This window comes from Ambystoma mexicanum, chromosome 11 (assembly GCF_040938575.1).
Source record: "Ambystoma mexicanum isolate Mex_15411 chromosome 11, UKY_AmexF1_1, whole genome shotgun sequence".
Classification (NCBI taxonomy): domain Eukaryota; kingdom Metazoa; phylum Chordata; class Amphibia; order Caudata; family Ambystomatidae; genus Ambystoma; species Ambystoma mexicanum.
In genome coordinates, this window is record NC_090934.1 from 650,115,519 (window position 1) to 650,134,780 (window position 19,262).

The 19,262-nt window shown below is 45.0% G+C and overlaps 1 protein-coding gene across 1 annotated transcript in view; it reads right to left on the reverse strand.

Annotated features, from left to right (window-relative positions):
• Positions 1-19,262, reverse strand: part of CCDC34 (coiled-coil domain containing 34) — a 563,579-nt gene that overhangs the window by 472,195 nt on the left and 72,122 nt on the right. Inside the window, exon 2 of the mRNA XM_069623507.1 lies at positions 10,440-10,689. Coding sequence (XP_069479608.1) covers positions 10,440-10,681 — 242 coding nt within the window. The 5' untranslated portion in view covers positions 10,682-10,689. The remainder of the gene's footprint in view (positions 1-10,439; positions 10,690-19,262) is intronic.

The window sequence follows — 19,262 nt, forward strand, 5'->3', positions numbered from 1 at the left end:
TAACTCAGAGGGACTATGGCTCAAATAACTACAATTATTCCTGATGCCACTGGAAATATAGATGAAATCGTTCCTAGAGGTCAACTCCCCTCTGTTCCAAGTATGTTTCAATGAATGAAAGAAGGGCGAAAGATCCAAAAGAGACACATTCCAATCCCCCAGGAAGAGATACTATCGAATACCTCATTTGGTGTTGACATGTTAAGGGGTCGGAATGGCCCCCATACTATTCCACCGTGCACCATCTGCACCGAATGAATTAAAATCACCTACTAAAATTACTCGGTAGCCACATCCCCTCTTGATCCAGTCAAACAGAATATCGCCCAGGCCATCCTCAATAGTTTCAAAAGTTACTCTAATGGGTTTCCAATAAAGATTAAGTAGCAAAATTGGTAAAAGTCCTGGCCCCAGCTTCAGCTCAATAGCCAAAAGCCATTCAGTGCTACATATAGTTTCCCATGAAAGGCCCCAATTGGAATCTACAGCAATGTTAAGGCCCCCTCTAGGACGCCCCTCATGACCCCTAAATGCTGGACATGAAATGGTATGAAATCCTTCCAAAAGTGGATTAGCCATGAGCATAGTCTCTTGGAAAAAATAGATTCTCAGAAGCCTATTGCCTGCAGAATTGTGAATGCAATCTCCCAGCTTAATCTACATACTGAATATGTTGGTTGCCTCCATGACCACCAGTCTGGCTTCAGAGCTGCCAGAAGCATGGAAACTGCTCTCCTGAACACCCGTGAATACTTGTTCTCCAATCTTGACTCTAATCTCCCTTCGGTCATTCTCCTTGATCTAGCCTCTGCTTTTGACACGGTCAACCATGCCATCCTGCTCTATCGTCTCCATGACAACCTTGGTGTTACTCATCAGGCCCTGATCTGGTTGACCTCCTTTCTCACTGACCGACCCTCTTAGGTCCAACTGGGGTCTTATCTCTGTTCTATCTATCCCTCTACTTGTGGTGTTCCCAAGGGGTCTAAACTCCCTGGCTCTTCAATCCAATACCTGTCACCTCTTGCCCACTGCATCGCTACTTTCTACTCCAATTTTCAATGTTATGCGGATGACACTCCACTCTCTTTCAGGCTCCCCTCAACCAGCTCTGCTTCTCTCATAACAGACTGTCTGGCCGCAATTTAGAAATGGTGCCGCCAATGATCTCTGCCTTAATGCCATTAAGACAGAGATCCTTGTCATTGGGACACCCGCTCCCTACTTTCCTCTCTCTCTCTCTCTCTCTCTCTCTCTCTCTCTCTGCCCGCCCACTCGGGGCCCTCTTCCTGCTCCTTCCCGTGAGGCTAAGAACCTTGGTGTCATCTTCGACTTCAGCCTCTCCTTCTTTCCTCACATCTCGGACGTCTCTAAAAAGTCAAACTATCAGCTGCAGCTCCTCAGAGGTATTCTCCCTTTTCTCTCTTTCCCCCAGAAGCTCACTGTCTCCAAAGCTCTGTTCCTCTCTAGGCTGGACTATTGCATCGGCCCCTTTCTAAAACTTCCTGCCTCTACTCTTCAACCTTTACAACTTATCCAGAACATGGCTGCGAGACCTCAAGCCCAGGGATCGTATCTCTCCAGCTGTGAAATCTCTTCACTGACTCCCATGGCTGCAAGGCTCAACTTCAAGAGCCTCTGCATTGTCCACAAGGCTTTCTGGGAACAGTGGCTGCTCTAACTCCAACTTTTTTATAATTAAAATGTATTTTATTCTTTTATATAGCAACAAAAAAGTCATATCTATCTTGTGACTGTCTAGTAGCAGCCATTTCCAACTTCATGGCTATGCAGCGCTTGGCCAACACATATATTAGGTCTTTGAGTTTCCCAAGTGCTTTACCATTCTTGCCCCTCTGAAAAAGACCTAGTATGCATGCCTACGGGGATTGGACGTCTAAACCCTTGCCTCCCTTGTACACTTTGTGTGCGATGTCGCACCAACACTTCTTTATGATGTTGCATTCCAAAAACATGTTTACCGTTCCTGAGTTTATAACCTTACCTTTAGGACAACTGTGACCGTTTGCTCCCTTCAAACCAGCTATCACTAGTAAGGAGTAAGGTAAGCTCTCTGTATTACATACAGTTGTAGTAATTGCAATCTCACATTTCCAGAGAGCTTCTTGTGGTAGGTAGACACCCTCATCCATTCATGGTCTGTAAAGGTCTGACTTAGTTTGGATTCCCATTGTCGCCTTGGTTAGCAGTTCCTCTAAAGAGTGGTGTTCTATTAACACATCGTACAGCCTTGTTATGGTGTGTCCTCCCTCTGAAATATTTATTATTGTTTTCACCTCTTCCCAGCCTATTGTGTCCTCCCCTATTGATGGCCATCTACATCTACAATAGAACGGTGTAGTAGGTATTGCCCTCCATTTATCCCGGTTAGTTCATGCAGTTCTTGAAATTGTAATAGTGCACCCTCCCCCCTCATTTCCCCAATGGTAATAATCCCACACGTCTCCAATATAGTCGCACACTGGCCCTCAGCCCTCGATTATCCGACATTACTGTTGCTAGGGGTATCTCTGGTGATATTGGATCTTTGATCTCGAGTTTAGTTTCACTAGCTGTGGGTATCCCTGTGGCTCTGGTGGGGCCACCCATACCAAGTCTTTCAAGTGTAGATGTTGCATTGCTGGTTGTAATAATGCTGTGTCAACTGTAGGGTCATCCGCTAGCCAGCCTACCCCGTACTGCATGGTTTATAGTGAAAAGACAGAACCAAAAAATATCGAAAAAAAAAACGATTTTTTTTTCAATACGTTTTTTTTTCGAAATAGGGGGTTCCCCCCGAACCCCCCTTTTTCATTTTTTTTATTTTACCCCTTTTTTTTACTTACCTGACCCCAAAAATACATATAAATAAATTTGATTTTTTTTTTCTCGAGATTTTTTTTTTCCCGAGATTTTTTTTTCGATATTTTTTTTTCCGGCCTTTTGACTGACCACCGTACTGCATCTGGCATGCAAGGTAATACAGTTCGAAATTTGGAATTCTCAGTCCCCCTTTCTCATACGGTCTCTGCAGAGTGCTGAGCACCACCCTGTGTCTGCTACTTTGCCAGAGAAAGCTTCTGCACTCTCTTTCAAGTCGTATAAAGAATTATTTGGGATGTTGTATGGAACGTTCCCGAAGCAATGCAGCATCCTGGTCAGTGCCACCATTTTTAATGGTGCTGCTCTCCCCATCACCCACACAGGTAACTTCCCCCAGAATGACATTGATTTTACCAATCCTTCCATCACTTTTATGGTGTTATTCATGTGTTCTTATTGTGGGTTATTGTCACGCTATCCTCTCATTCCGTCCCTATTTCACAAGCATCTAGGACAGGCAATACTCACACTGTATCTAGGGCAGGTAACACTCACAATGCATCTAGGACTGGCAACACTCACAATGCTTCAGTTACCCCAGCCATGTTCCCATTTCCTGTCACTCACAGTGGATGGGTGTCACGTGAGCGGGTTTACCCCAAGGGCCACATACGCAGACTCGGGGGTTGCCCGTTCCTTCACAGGCGTCTGCCATGGCGTCTGCAGGAGGGAGCTCGCAGACGCCGGCTGCAGGACGCTGCGCGCAGAAAGTAATTTCCGCGATCATTGAGATCTAAACAGCGTTCACGTGTCGCGCTTGCGGATCACGTGACGCGTTCATCCGTCTCACTCGCGGATCATGTGACACGGAAGCACCCACTACTTAAGCGCTGAACTTCCGCACTTCCGCGCTTCACAGCTGTTCTTCGGAGGACTCTGTTTCACGGCTCTTGACTCTTGGACTGTTATTCGGATTTGCTTTGCTCACGTCCTTTGGCTCTGTTTGCTGGATCAATTGAACTCGGAACGCTTTTTGGACTGCCTTGGATTACCCTGAATGGACTTGGCCTTTTTTCTTCTTCACTTCATTACGTTACCAAGTACTTTGGATTTTTGGTCCTTTTCGTTTCATCAGTTACAGGAGGGCAGGTTGGGTCTATACCCAGTCTACTGTTCTTCTCCCTATTGTCATCGGGGAAACCGGCTCACGTGCCCCTCCACAGAATTATCACCCATCATAGGATTCTGGGCTCCATCAACTTAGGTAAGCACTGCTCTTTATCCTGCTTGTTTGTTTGTACTGTACTCATTTGATTGCTAATTAAGGTTTTCCTTTACAGCTGCCTTGGGTTTCGACATTCCGTGGTTCCAGGCTTCAAGAACTACCCACCTGTGGCCTCAATTATCGCATAGGGAGTAACCTTGTATTCTCTCTCTGTGGTACTTGGGGACAGAGGTATCATACTCTTCACGACAATCAAGCAACTTGACAGTTATGATAGCTGTCCAGCCCCAGGTACCGGAAGGTGTTTCTTTCCCACGGGAGAGGTAGTGTTGCAGTTTCCTACGGCTAGCTCGGCTAGTGGGAATAAACAGCATTTAGTCTTGTTAATTGCGCTGCCAGCCTGCTGAAGTTGTCTAGTACCTCTAGTACATGTGGTAGATTCTCCTCCAGGTTCTGCAAATACAATAACAATACATTGACACTATATGGTACACCCCATTTATTCCGATTCCGGCTTCCTGGCCTCAGGAATGCGGCTACTGGTTCCATTGCCATTATCTAGAGCATCAGAGATAATGGGCAGCCTTGTCTAGTGCCTTTTTTAACTCCCATCTATCAGAGAATATGCTCCTTGCTCTAGCCCTAGCCATAGGCTTAGTGTACACCAGTTTTACCTATTGCATTTAATTTGGCCCACAGCCTAATTTTACCATCGTCCCATTTAGGCAATTTCAATGGACTGAATTGAATGCCTTCATTGCATTTAGCGAGGCAACCGCATTGTGCCCTTCCTTGCCTTCTATGCCAATTATGACATGGTGTAACCTCTGTAGGTTCCAAGAAATCTTCCTACATGAACATATCCCGTTTGGTCTGCGTTTATGAGCTCATTTATTACTCTCCTGAGCCTATTCGCTAGTAATGCAGTAAGGATTTAGCTATCCTGATTCAATCGGGACATGGGGCCTATAAGAGCCACAATCATCTGTTTTTTTTAATTGGGCTTATGTAGTGGAATTATCACAGCTTCCCTCATACTTTCTGGGAGTGTTTCTGCTTCGAATGCCTCATTGTATAATCTTGTCAAGGGTGTCAATATATGCCTTATAGTATTCGCCTGGCAGCACATCCATGAAAGTGCTTTACCTGAGGGCAGCACTTTTATTGTAGCCGCCATCTCTAATGATGTAATGGGTTCATCAAACATGTGTGCGTTCTGTGTTCCCAAGTGGGGTAAGGTTATAAGGTCTAATGCTTCTCGTAGTTCCTCGCTACGCTCTACCAGAGTATCTTCATACAGCGCTCTACAATATTCATAAAATGCTTTGTTCACCCGCAACTAAGTATTGCTTAGGCTGCCATCCTTATTCTGGACAGAGTGTATTTGTGTTTTCCTGCCATCATTCTTGTGCAACCAAACTAGCAATCTCCCTGGTTTGTCCCCCTCTGCATGTGTTTCCTCCACTTGTTTCGCATAGCTGAATTTGCCTAGTCTGTCCCACTGGATCAGGCACTCGTGTCTCAATTTTATTTCTACACTTAGTTGGTGCTGCCCTGAGCTGTTCTTCCTCTCCACCTCCGCCAGTTCTTGTTCTATTCTGAAGGGATGGCCTTGCGTACACCCCTTCCTGCTTGGGATATAATCTCACCCCCTGCTCACCACTTTGAATGTCTCCCATATCGTACCCACTGATTTAACATTCCGTCATTAATTTACAAAAATTCCTCTGCATGTTCCCACACATGTTCTTTAAATGCTAAGTCTCGAAGGGCCTTACTCCGGAGTCGCCAAGGTGGTATTAGTGGTCTTGCTGCAGCTATAACCCACTTCAGCTCCAACAGGGCATGATCAGACAATACCCTTGCTTTATATTCATCCTCCTCAAATTCCCTCGTGTTCCTCCCCCGTGAATAGGTAGTCTAATCTTGTGTACACTTTGTGTAGGGTGGAATGGTGTGAGTAGTCCCTGGTTTCTGGGCGAATTTTCCTCCATATATCCACCAGCTTAAATTATTGTCGGGGTGTGTTCAGGACCTTTGCAGGTGGTGCCGGTCTTCTGAACTTCTCATCTGATCTGTACATTTTTGGATTTAGTGTGTAATTGAAGTTGCCTCCCAATAATATGATCCCCACCTCTATACAGTCCTAACCTTGCGTACAGGGACCTGAAAAATGTTGTGGCATCAGGATTGTGTGCATATGTGTTCACTATGCATACTTTCCTATTTTCCAGTGTCCCGTGTATTACTACCATCCTGCCTTCATCATCAGTCTTAGTAGTTATATCTTAAGTGGGACTGTTGGGCCACACAAATGAAGACCCCCCAGCATATGCCGAGTATGTGGATCCCACTACCAGGCCACCCCATTTTTTAGCAGGATTGTCTTGTCTAGTTTTGTTTAGGTGCGTCTCCTGAAATAGGGCCACACCTATCTTGTGTCTACACAGGTATGTAATAATTCTATGCTTCTTCACGTAGTTAAGACCCAGAATATTCCAGGTCATTACTTTAATACTACCCGCCATCATGTAAATGTTTCATTGGTCTCTGTAGCTGTTTCCACATCATCGTATTTATTCTTCATATTGAAGCACCAAGTGTGTCAGGACTTCGACCTCTAACTTTCTCTTCCAAAACATCTTCCTTCTCAGCTCTCCGCTCATGCCCCTCCAACTCAGACTCCACCTCGGAGGGTCAGAAGCTTCTTCAAGCAGAGCGTTGGGGGCAGATCTATCTCCTCGGCATGGGTCTCCCGGCATGAGTCTTGCTCTGGAGCAGCCTCCTTGCCCCTCTCAAACTTTCACAGAACCACCTCCAGTTCCAGAGGCAACTCAAGACCTTCCTTTTCGCTTCTGCTTTCTCTCTTCCTCTAGCCTGCTGATGCACCCGACTGCTCTGCGTACTGGTCACCTGGTCACCCTCTGAATTCCGGCCCACGCTCCTGCATGTTCAGTTGCCTTTGTACAGCCTCTGGGCTCCCGAGGACTTAAGGGTCTGTATCTGCAACCCTACAGTCCCTTTTCTCTGCCCTTATGAGCTAACTGCCCTTCCCCTCCCCTCTGGCACTTCTCCCCTTCCCCATTCCCCGCAATTGCGCAATCTAAATCACAAGGCCTAGTAAGATCGTCATTTTGTCCACCCTCGTTTCCCCCTCAATGTCTTGTCGTGACTAGAAACACTGGTGTACAGGCATGTTATAAATGCCATATCATATCAAACTTAGCCAAATGAGTGTAGTTAATTCTAAATATTGGCTATGGGAGACAATTGGCAGGGTCTTGTGTTTGGATGTTTCATACTTTCTCAAGATTTACATTGTGCATGTCTTTGCCTTCCTGGTCTCCTTTGGACATTGAAACAGTCATGTTAGGGAAATGTTGGGCAGGAGCCATTTTGGGGATTGGTTTACTATAAACCGGTTCATCTCACTTTTTACATTTCAACAGTGGGGTGAGGACGTCATTAGCACTCAAGCAGTTTTATTTTACTACAGACTGCAAAATGCACTTACGTCCCTGCTGCCCACGGTTCTCATCCAGCTGGCACTCTTCTAGTCTCTTGCCAATGCGTGGGAGTCAATTGGTACCTGCCTGCTGACTGCTGTCCTCAGTAACAAGAACAGAAAATCCCAGAGGAATTCCAGGGGGAAAGCAGGAGGTTGGCGTCTCCAGGTCGATTGTCAAGGATCAATGGGTATACAGCAGACTAAAAAGTTCCTTTTGAATTTTAGGTGTGACACCAAGCGGAAAAATACAATTTCAAAAACATAAAATAAAATGAACACATTTTGAATCTATACATGGGCTCCACCATATTCGCGTCATCATTTTTTACCAGCTGTAATCAATGTTGTCACTGCACAATTTTCTCATTTACCATAGGTATGTCCCCAAATAGGGCATTATGAAGACAGTGTTTTGTTTCTCTTCCATTTACAGAGCCAGCTGGTGTCACTGCCCTAGTTTCCACTGAGAAGCTTAAGAGAGCCCAGTAATCTCCCTTTCCTGGAGTCCGGACTTCTACCCTCTACACAACTACTCTTCTCCTCCTCTGGTCCGGATCCTCCTCGATACCACACCATATACATGTTCCTGCTCCCACCATGGTTTTACCCCTTCTGATCAGGTTCTCACCCCGTACTCATTGCCTTGGGATGGGCATGCACTTTTTCTTCCCTGCTCTCTGTAAGCTAATTCTCTGTAAGCTAATACTGTGCTAGCCCTTTGTTCTTTCCCCTTGTTCACAAGCTCCTCTTGCCTTCCACCTACCACCTCCTTTTATCTTCTGGCCCTGGGAAACCTCCCTCCAGGAATGAACCTCCCTCCAGAACAAACCACCCTCCCGCCAGCCACACCCTGCCACCTCCGCTGCAGCCGCATCCCGGCCCACCTCCGCTCCAGCCACATCCCGGCCCACCTCCGCTCCAGCCGCATCCCGGCCCACCTCCGCTCCAGCCGCATCCCGGCCCACCTCCGCTCCAGCCGCATCCCGGACCACCTCCGCTCCAGCCGCATCCAGATGCTCCGCTCCAGCCACATCCTTACTGAATCGTCACCTCATTAGAAACTCCTGCGACAAATACCTTCTCTGTATGCCCACAACCCCCTTTCATGGTACGTCCATTTTATATGCTAGTGAGTCCTCCCTTTAGCCCATCCGGATGTTAGGACCTGCACATGTGCATTCCTATTATTGTTGCTTTGTGATTGTCTGCGGTGGAATTTGTTTGCTCTTCCTCCATCCACAGTAGCATATAATCTACATGGTAGCTGGGCCTTGGCTTTAAAAAGCCTGTCTACCACCTTGCATTTCTGGACTGTGGAAATTGCACACCCGACTACGGACCACAGCAGACCTACGTCTTCAGCAAGAATCTCAGGAATTGTGGTCAGTGTTTAGACTTGTTAGAATGATTGCGGGCGAGGACAGATGATCCAGATGAGTCTGCTTTGGATAGTTGGTGGATTGCCCAAGGGGTGGTTGTGTGTCTGTTAAATCCCTTAAAGGACCAGTAACAGAGCTATCTGCCATATGACTGTCTTCTGCCGAGTACCAAGGGCTAGGTCGGGGTTATAAGGTTATCTTCGCCATACTGTTCTCCTGGCTATCATACAATGCCTTGGGGAGGTCCCAGTCCCCTAAGCTACCCGATTAGATGTCCCAAGAACCAGGCAGGGGACATTGTCATATTATAGGCTGAGATGGATGGAGGTCTCTCTCACTCTGCCCAAACTGCGGGCATAGTAGTGGAATTCATTGTCAATAAGTCCATTGTGAGGATGCTAATGTTTATCCAATTATCAGGTTGTATGTAATTTCAACAAAATGAGTTACTTCATTATAATTTACTTTGTAGAAAATACTTTGAAATGTTATTTCAAATTATTTTTTATGGAGGGCGTCCCCCCCAAAGCTCAGCTTACAATCCTTACCCCAACACCCTTCCCATTCCCCTTTTAACCTTTAACTCACAAATACATACATCATTTCGAAGTAATTTTCATAAAGTTAATTACCACGTAGTAATTTACTTCGTGAAAACAACGGGAGACCCGATTATCACCCATTTCATCTGCCCCCTCTACTGAGAGAGAGAGAGGATAGTCTGACCCACAGGATGATTTGAAAATCCTGGGCTCTGCAAACCAACTCTTCCACTGTTCCATTTCTGTGTCTTAGCAGAGGACCAATATGGCCAATGTAAGAGCGCCCCTGACAATTCTGTCTGAACTACACATTTGAACAGTGTCTGGGAGTGCAGAAAGCTAGGGAAGACAAAGAAGAGAACCATCCCCCGCACCCACCCCCAAACATAACAGCCAAGATACAACCAGACCCTGGGTACATACGGAGTTCAGGAGAATGTTCTATGAGAGAAGTAACAGAATGCTCCAGTTGAGCAACTGAACAGCAGATTATGACCCTATTTTAGAATGCTAATCCACCCTCTCCAAGAGGTCCACAGCTACAGCAATATGAGGTTATGGAAAGAATTTCACAGAGTTGTGTAGAGTGTTGGGTTAAGGACCCAGTTGTGATTTTCAAAAGTAATTAAGAGGATCACTGCTACATACTGGGGTTATGGAAAATGGTTAATACTGTTATTTTAATTGCGTTGTGTTCTTTATATTGGTATATGTACGGTTTTAAGCATTTTACAATTCATGAACAACCCAGAGTACCTGTAAATATTAGAATGGCGAGAATAAGGGATCTAAGTGGTCATTTCGCTTTACAACTTGTTATCGAAATGAGCAAGCATCTACTAGCAAGTCTTAGTTTTCAACAATTAGTAGGCTTCAGGATTTCTAAGGCTCTACACAAGCATGTTCAGAGCAGCTGATAAATTATCAATTGATAACATTTAACAAAGTAGACACAAACATACCTGGTGTCCACATTCTCCTTATAATCAGACCCCGACCTAGAAGAATCCAACTTTTGGTCATCTTCATCTTCAAAGCTGCTGTGATAGAGTGGGGAGAGCAATGAGCGAGTGGAATCTCCACAGGAGCTAACCTCATAGCTCTGGGAACGTTTCAATGTATGCTCTCTGTAGATTTGCCTTTGTGGTGTTGAATGAGATCGGCGTGGTGCTGAAGACCAGTCTCCACTGTTCGAAGCAGACATTTTGGATTCTAATGAGAGCAAGTTAAAAAGAGAAAGTGTTAAATAATTTACCAAACCGAATTCAGTAGCACCGCTAAATCTTTCATATGTATTTGCAGTTACATTCAACAGTTGTGTATGCTTACATAGGAAGTCATTAGTGAATAACTGACTAATGGCCCTTCCCCGGGTACGAATCAATCAGGGGGCTGGAACAGCGGATGAGAATATATATTCTCTGCCGGCTGTTCAAGCCAACTGAGGCCCTTCGCTGGGTGGCGCCTCTCCCTGTTGCTTCCACATCTCCTCCCACCCCCAATACCAAGCAAACCTGTTTCCCACTCCCTCCCTGCGCGCCTTTTGATCCCAACCGCCGCCAGAGAAATGTAAAAGGGACTTTGTCCCTTTTCCCTATGGCAGCAACCAACATTTTGTCATTTCTTTGTTTGCTTCCCCATTGGGAGATTGGCTGCGCAAGTAGGGTGAATCTTCCGAGGGGGGAAAAAAAAAAACATTTGCACCTCCAATAACCGATAAACCCTGGGGTGTGAATGGCTTTCATCCCCTTGGTGGGTGAACGGCCCGACATGGCCCATAACAGCCCAAAGCCCTCGCCAGGGCTGTTATAGGCCATGTCCGCCCCGCCCGCCAAGGGAATGAAAGCCGTAGTAGTATTTTAGCTGGAGTACAACTCATTAATATAAAACAAAATAAGTTTAAGTGGGAGGCAAGTGAGAGGCAGTCTGCAGTCTGCGGACGGAGAAGGAGATTGTGACGCCCCAGTAACTTCAATCTGTTTGGCAGGTCAGTCCGGCACGATGGCACTACGGAAAGGGATTATCGTTCCTAAATTGTGTAAACCACCAAAGAATATAAGTATGAATGGAAAAAACTAAAAAAGGAATGCCCTAAGAAGTGGAGCAAAACAGCAGGTAGGAGTGGCTATAGCTACTGAAGGTCTGGCAGTAGAGCGAGTTAGAAACTTGTAACAAGGGAAAATCACCAAGTTCTTTCCCCACTGCCTGATCAGCAAGAAATACAGCAAAGTTATTGGATCTACTGCAACCTCAGAAAAAAAACGGTATTGACCTGGTAACTCTGGTTTTAGAGACGGAGGATGGAGTCACATGTGAAATCTCCGGGCCAGTACTCACAGAGGTTGATCGTAGACAGAGCTTACCAAAGCCAATGCATCTGGTCAGCCTAGAGAAGGAAATTGCGGAACACAATAACTTAACCAAAAGATTAAATAGGTCTCTGGGTTTGTTCAACCGTTTTTCTGAGTACTCTGGAGACGGTGACTCGGAAATGGAAAGGGAGGAGTTAACAAAGGATGATCGCTCCGATTTCCCCTTTGATAGTAATGATTTACCTGCCGAAGAATCTTCGAAAGATGCTTCGAGTTCATTGGCGGCTCTGAACATTGTACTGCAGTCTTTCATTAGGCTTTATGATGCGGTCATTCATGAAGTAAGTGCTAATTCAGCGGTTCTCACTGAATTAAAGATCTTACTAAAGTCTCAGTTAACTAAACCCCAAGATCATTCTGTAATAAGTACAGCAAAGCATAAGGATCCCTCTCCTAAGGAATTGTATGCAATACCAAGTTCAGTTGTGTCTACTGGAAATAGTTTAAAAATGGATCCTATTAACACTTATAGTTCTGCAACAGCATTTCTGGTGGGTGCACTGTTAATAAGAAAACCAAAAATATCAAGGGTGTCAAAAATGTGAAAAACAAAGGATCCAGAACATTTATGAGGAAACTCATACTTGCAGCTAGAGAAGCAGTGGAAAATAGGACACCAATCATCTCCGATGTAAACTCAGATGAGATCCATCAGGAGAGGATGGATCGACATGAGTTTACTGAGGCGAATCCCATACAAAGTAATGACATAATAAACAAAGTGAATGGGAACTCCAAAAAATTCAAAACCAAAACCCTGCCTAAAGGAAAGAAAAAGATCCATGGGAAGTCTGGAGGAAATCCTGGGCATGGACACGAGGGCTTCAATCCACACTCACCAAAAAGGACAATGGGTGAGCGGGAGGGGGGCGGGGGGTGTCAGATTCAACATCACTGTCTCATGTGTTGAAGAATGATCAGGGGACCATTACCCCTTGAGACACAAATCTCAACAAGGATGCAGCCCTTTGGCGGAAAAGAACACTATTCAAACTGGCCCATCATTTTTTAGTCCATCTTTGAAGAGGAACAGGATTTCCCGTTAAACAGAGCAAAGATGTTGTGGCTGCTTTCCTCAATCCCGGAATTGACATTTATATCCTCTGCGAATCTGGAATTTGAACACTTGTATGACAAACACTGTTAAGGCAAGTGTGCAGTGCATTTCTTGTAAAAATAGTGGAGAATCTGGTCTACTCCCATCAGGAAGATGTTTTGCTAAAGGGCCACAAAAGCTTCTATTTGAGGAATGCTGAACCAAAACGAGGTAGTAAACCAAGAAGAAACCTGACAGTTACCTGCCACTTTGAAAACGACCATCGCAGGCACCTCTACAGAATCGCAGCTTCTTCCAGTTGGGAGTGGCTTGCAAAATCACTCCCAGAAATCCCATTCCACAGGCCAGTATTCTAAGATCAGGATATTAAGTTTGAAGTCAAGTAACTCCTTTATACAAAATCCTTGTGTTATTTAGTAAAGACTATGTTCTACTACAAGAAACATGACTGTATAAAACTACAGTACTAGATGGCTTCATGATAAATGTGACTCTGGCAAAGAAAGGAGAAAGAGGTTGTCCAATGGGGAGTCTCTCGACAGCCATTAGGAATAGTATAGGGCGCTCCACTAAGGACTGGTATTGTAAATCGGAGGCGGTTAAACACTGTGATTGTAAAAATGGAAAATATTCTGATGAAATGGCCATGATTGCATATGAATAGCCCGATAATTGTAGGAAGGGATTTTAACAGTATATGTAACTGAGATGGCTAGAGCCGGTTTATTTGAGGATGTGACAACTAAAATCCTAATTGAAGACAGCTCAGGGGTTAAAAGAAATTCACATGGGAAGGTTTGGTCATCCCCATTTGCAAGATGGGGCTTTATGCAGTGCAATTTGCTTTTTGGTGAGAAATGGATAAGTGCGCTGACATGGCATAACCTAGGTAGAGCTTCTATTATTGACTGTTTGCGTGCAATTTGTCAGTTTAAAAAATATGTGAATTTGAAATAGTGCACTTAAGCAGGAGTGACCACAAAATGCTGCAGCCATTACTTGATTTGGGAAAGCACAAAAGTGAAGTGCAGGGTGGTCCAACTAATCTTGTTGTAAAGGGAAAGAATAACAGAGTTGGGCAAGTGGCAAATGGTAGAGGAGCCTCCAAGAGTTTGGCAAACTGGTGGTCTTCCTTATCTGATGAGCAAAAGGAGGACGTTGCAAATCCAACTAAATTCAAATTAGTGCTAGGAAAATTGAGACAAACGAAAAAAGGAAAAAATAAACTTAAGGGGGTACTGATACATTACCATTGTAACCCGTTCGATAAGACAATAAATGAGAAGAGGAAAATACTGCAGAACGCAATTAAAGCAGTTGTAAGTAATAAAAAGAATCGACCAAGAATTGAAGTCAAACATAAATCAAAGTGCCTCAGACAGTCCTATAGAAGATGGTTAAAAATATATAGATTGGAAGCATATATTAGAAAAAAAATCAGGCCCTCTTTAACAATATTATTAAAAAAGATACACATGAAATATGGAGAACCTTAAACAGAACAGGTGAAAACCAATCCACCATAAAAAACTGATGCATTTCTGATAAACAGTGGGTTTATTACCCAACTACAAAATTTAAAGCGGACACTGATGGTGAGGCATCTTCTATAGATAATCATCAAAAAGGTATGGGGGGGCCTTGGAATTCGATAGACAAGATATTGAAATTATCATTGGTCAGTTGAAAAACTCCAGAGTTAGTGGTCCGGATGGGTCTCCAACTACATCTATAAAGAAAATCCGACTTTGTGGGCAGATATATGGTTTAGACTGTTTTCACAGATTGTTAAGATTGCCGTTTGTCCGAATTCTTGGAAGAGTGAATTGATTGTACCAATCTTTAAGAGAGGGGATAGAGGTATGCTTGAAAATGACTGGCCCATTGCTCTTAATAGAGTCCTCAGCAAAGATGTTTCCGAATCTACTGCTTGGAGGCCTATATGCATACAGGTTTTCGGAAAGGGGTTGGGATTATTATAAGTGCTTTAACTTTAAGTGCTTGTATATCTGGCATAGATTGCTCATCCAGAAAATCCTTCACATGGCGGCAATTGATCTGGAGGCAGCCTTTGACAATACAGGAAATTGTGGGATTTTAAAAAAAAAAAAAAAGAAAAAAATCGATAAGGGCCTTCTGCAATTATTATACTCTGGACATTCAGTAGGGTGACACTTAATAATCAGGGAAACATATCTAGCACAATACCGATTGAAATGGGGCTGAGATAGGGCTGTACTTTATCCCCCACCTTTGTAAAATCTGTATTTGGCAGATCTCTGGGAAGAAAGCAAGAACTGGGATAGTTATTCCCCGAGATGGAAAGATTTAAGAGTAAACATACTGGTATAAGTAGATCTGGTACGTATAGATTATACACAGACGGGCCTACAGAGATTGTTGGAGGGAGTGGAAATATTCCTAATGAAATTTATGAACTGAGCATGTTTTCACTAATACCTTTAATCGAAGTATACAAGTTAAAGGTCACAGCAATACTCCACTATGGGTGCGAGATGATATCCTTTAAAAAAAAATGCTAATTTGTGGATTCACTTGAGGGAAGGATTTGGAGGGCGTGCTGGGTCTCCCAAAGTCTACCCAGATCAGTGTAATTCGCCTTGAACTGGGTATAGTATCTTGATGGGCCCAATATATGAAGCGAAGTATGTCACTGTTATACAAGTTAAAATTGCTAGAGCCATCGACCTTAGGTTCTTATCTACATGACTGCCTAACTAATCAATTGAATCCGAACCCATTCCCGAGGAATTTCTGTCACGTGAGTACAAAGTATGAAGAAACAACAACGATTTGATGTAATGACGGAGTATATAAAAGAAGAATCAGACATGGAAATGGGATAAGAGCACAGATGTGACGGATTTGGAAAGACTGAAGTTGTACAGGGCCCAATATACTTTACATCCCTAAGTCTACTCCAAGATCTTACATTCAAAGATCCTTTGCAAAAGCTTTGGACATATATCTCAAATTTCGGTTAAATGTATTATCAACATGGGATTCCAAGATGGCCGCTGACATGTAAAGTCGCAGCATTACGAGCTCTGCACCCTCTGAAGCCCAGCTCGGTCCGGAGGAGCACATGCCAGCTGGGAGTGGAGGAATTACACCCTGGGGGTGGGGTGATCAGCAGGTCCGGTACACGCTGTGGGCCGAACATCGCTGGAGTGCACCAGACACTCTCTCTGTAGCTGGCGCTACACTCGGCTGCCTCGGCTCACGCAAGCTCAGTGGCGGCCGGCAACGCAGCTGCGTATGAACACCCTACATATGCGGAGGACCAGGAGGCCCGATAAAGCCCCACTCTACATCCAGCTGGGAGGAGTGGGCAACCCCAGGACCGGCCCCCACGTTCGGGTAAAGAAGCTGCTGCACATCTGAACCCCGCCCCCGCTCCGCTCAATTGCAAGTCAGCACTCTCCGGGGGAGGAAACAATGCAGGCAGGCGCTGGCTGACCCCGCTAGCAATATCCTGGCCCCCCCACTCAGCTCCAGCCCTGAGGCAAGCACTGACCTCCTTGCCACCGGCCTGGGGCATGTCCGCAGCCCCTGCCACCACGTGGTAAGCGGGATTGGCTGTGGGACACAGCGATAATCCCTTCTATCCTGCATGTGTCCGAGATTTATATACTAGCTGGAGGGGGGAAACATGGCAGATTATAATGGTGCCAGGTGGCACTAGCTGGACAAGACCTCAGACGACAGCCAACGCAGCACACCCCCCTTCCCCCATTACTCCTGGAGGTCTCAAGAGGGTCCCTGGCACCCGGACTACAGAGTGCGCCACACAGAAGGAGAGTGGGCCCAGACCTTACCTCAAGCCCAGTTGTAACGTGGGATCTTAAGCAGCAAAGGGGGAGAGGCAACACTTCATTGCAAAACACTCAAAGCCAAGAGCAAAGGGGAGGAAATCATCACAGAAACCCCTGCAACGGCCAACGCCTAAAGCAAACCCATTGCAAGAGTGCTGGGCTAAATCAGAAGGGACCAGTCTCGGTCTGGATCCCAACCTGGACCCAGCAGAGGCACCCCCCCTAGCAAGCCGCATCATGATATGGCCACCTCCAAGGAAGATACAGAGCGATGCTTTCAGGACTTCCAGGAAAAACTCTATACCTCTCTGCAATCGCAATTCAACCAACAAATTCAGGTCAGAACTTCAGCAATGAGGAAAGATGCATCCTCCCTTGGGGAAAGGGTCGATATAAATGAAAAGGCACTCAAGACCTAGACCTCGACTCTTCTAAATCGGAGGAATTGCTGGAACACGTAGTCAGGACAACGCATAACCTCAAACTGCAATGTGAAGACCTAGACAAATGTGTGCCTACTGGAGCAACTAACGGCCAAAAAGATCCTGTATAGATGGACCTTTCCATTTGGTCTTTTGTTCTCCTCGGAGGGTAAGCAACATAGGGCAACAACAAAAGAGGTGGGGGCTTGGATCATGCAAAGTTAACGAAGGGTGGAAGTGGGGGGGTGTTACAACAGTTGGGTGTGGCAGGCAGGGGGGTACACGTGGGACATTTTCAAGGTGCTATTAGTTTACATCAGGCCAGGCCAAGCATGACACTGGAAAGTCAACATACTTTCCATTGCCTAACACTCAACATTCGGGGCTTAAATACCCCTATCAAAAGGAGAAATTTAGATTGCCTTTTGTCCACATACCAACCTGACTTGATTGCAGTTCAGAAAACTCACATTAGGATACAAGACAGATACTGAATAAAACTCAGCCAATACCCTAATATTGTGCAAGCTAACGCCAATGAGAAAAAGGCAGGGCTACTTCTTGCATTTAAAGCCGGCACTCAGGTAACAATTTTGAAGACAGAGGCAGATAAAGAGGGTCATTACATTTTTCTTCTGCTTCAGCTAGGCTCACTCAGTCTTAAGGTGGCATCCGTCCGTCTATGCCCGAACTCAGGCCAGGACTTGTTCTTGAAAATGGTCATCTCCAAACTGGAGCACTTCAGCGTAGGCAACATAATCCTGCAGAGAGACCTAAATATTGCATGGGACCCTATAGGGATAGGAGCTCAAGAACAAAATATACCCAACCGCCAGCTTTGCCTACCCTCAATGCAAGATTCGCACAGATCACACTCATGGATGTCTGGACGTCCATACATGGCGATGAAATTGCATAAACTCACTATTCACATGTCCATAAATCGTTCTCTAGGTTAAACTATGTCTGAGCCTCGGCCACACTGATGGGGTGAATCACACAAATAGATACCCACACCATAACGATCTCGGACCACGCCCCTATAACCATTGTTCTCAAACGTCTAAGCTATGGAACTGGTCATTCCCGAGCACACTATTAACAGACCAAGTCGACTTGGAACACAAAATGGAGGAGTTCTTGGTAGATAATACCAGCACTGATACAAAGATGGGAGTGATCTGGGACGCATTCAAAGCTACGCTTGGGGGGAATTTATGGCAGCAGAAGCACACAGGAGGAAGCTCTGGGGAAAAAAAGAATTCGATTTCGAAGCCGATGTTGAAAATATCATGCAGTGGATGGAGATGGACACTGGCCCGGAACTCCAATGACAATTTAGATGCGCAAAGGGCAAATTAGACCTTCTTTCATACCAAACAAGCTGAAAAGCTTTTGCTTCACTTAAGGCAGAAATACTACATCAAGACTAATAAAGCCAACAAACTACTAATTAGACATATAAAACAAAAAAATGCAGCCCAAACTATCCTGGGGATTGAAGGCCCTTAGGTCGAAGGGGTGATGACAACGGAACAAATTGCTAAACAATTCCACCTGTTCTATTCAACTCTCTATACATCGGATCACACAGAACTTACACTGAAACGCAAATACTTACAATCAACACACTACACAGCGTCACCATTTCAGATGGGGAAAAACTAGAGAAGGACATCACCGAAGAGGAGGTACTACTTGTAATATCTAATCTCCCAATTAATAAATCCCCAGGGCCGGATGGGTATGCTCCCTCCTTCTACAAAAGGTTCTGCACGGTCCTACCCCCAAAACTCACTGACCCGTTCATTTTGTTCGGCACATCTGGAAAACTAACAGACTCCATGGAAGATAGTTTCTTTCCCCAAATCAGGGAAGGACCCAGGCAAGTGTGGGTCCTACTGCCCCATTGTACTCATGAATATAGATACAAAGATCTATACCAAAATCCTCACAAATCGGATGGAGCATCTAATGCCAATATTGATTAATTCCGATCAGACGGGGTTTATAAAATGCTGCCAAACTCACAATAACCTCAGAAGGGTGTGCCATTCATTAGAAAAAGTATCCAAGAAAGGGGACACCGCAGTATTGG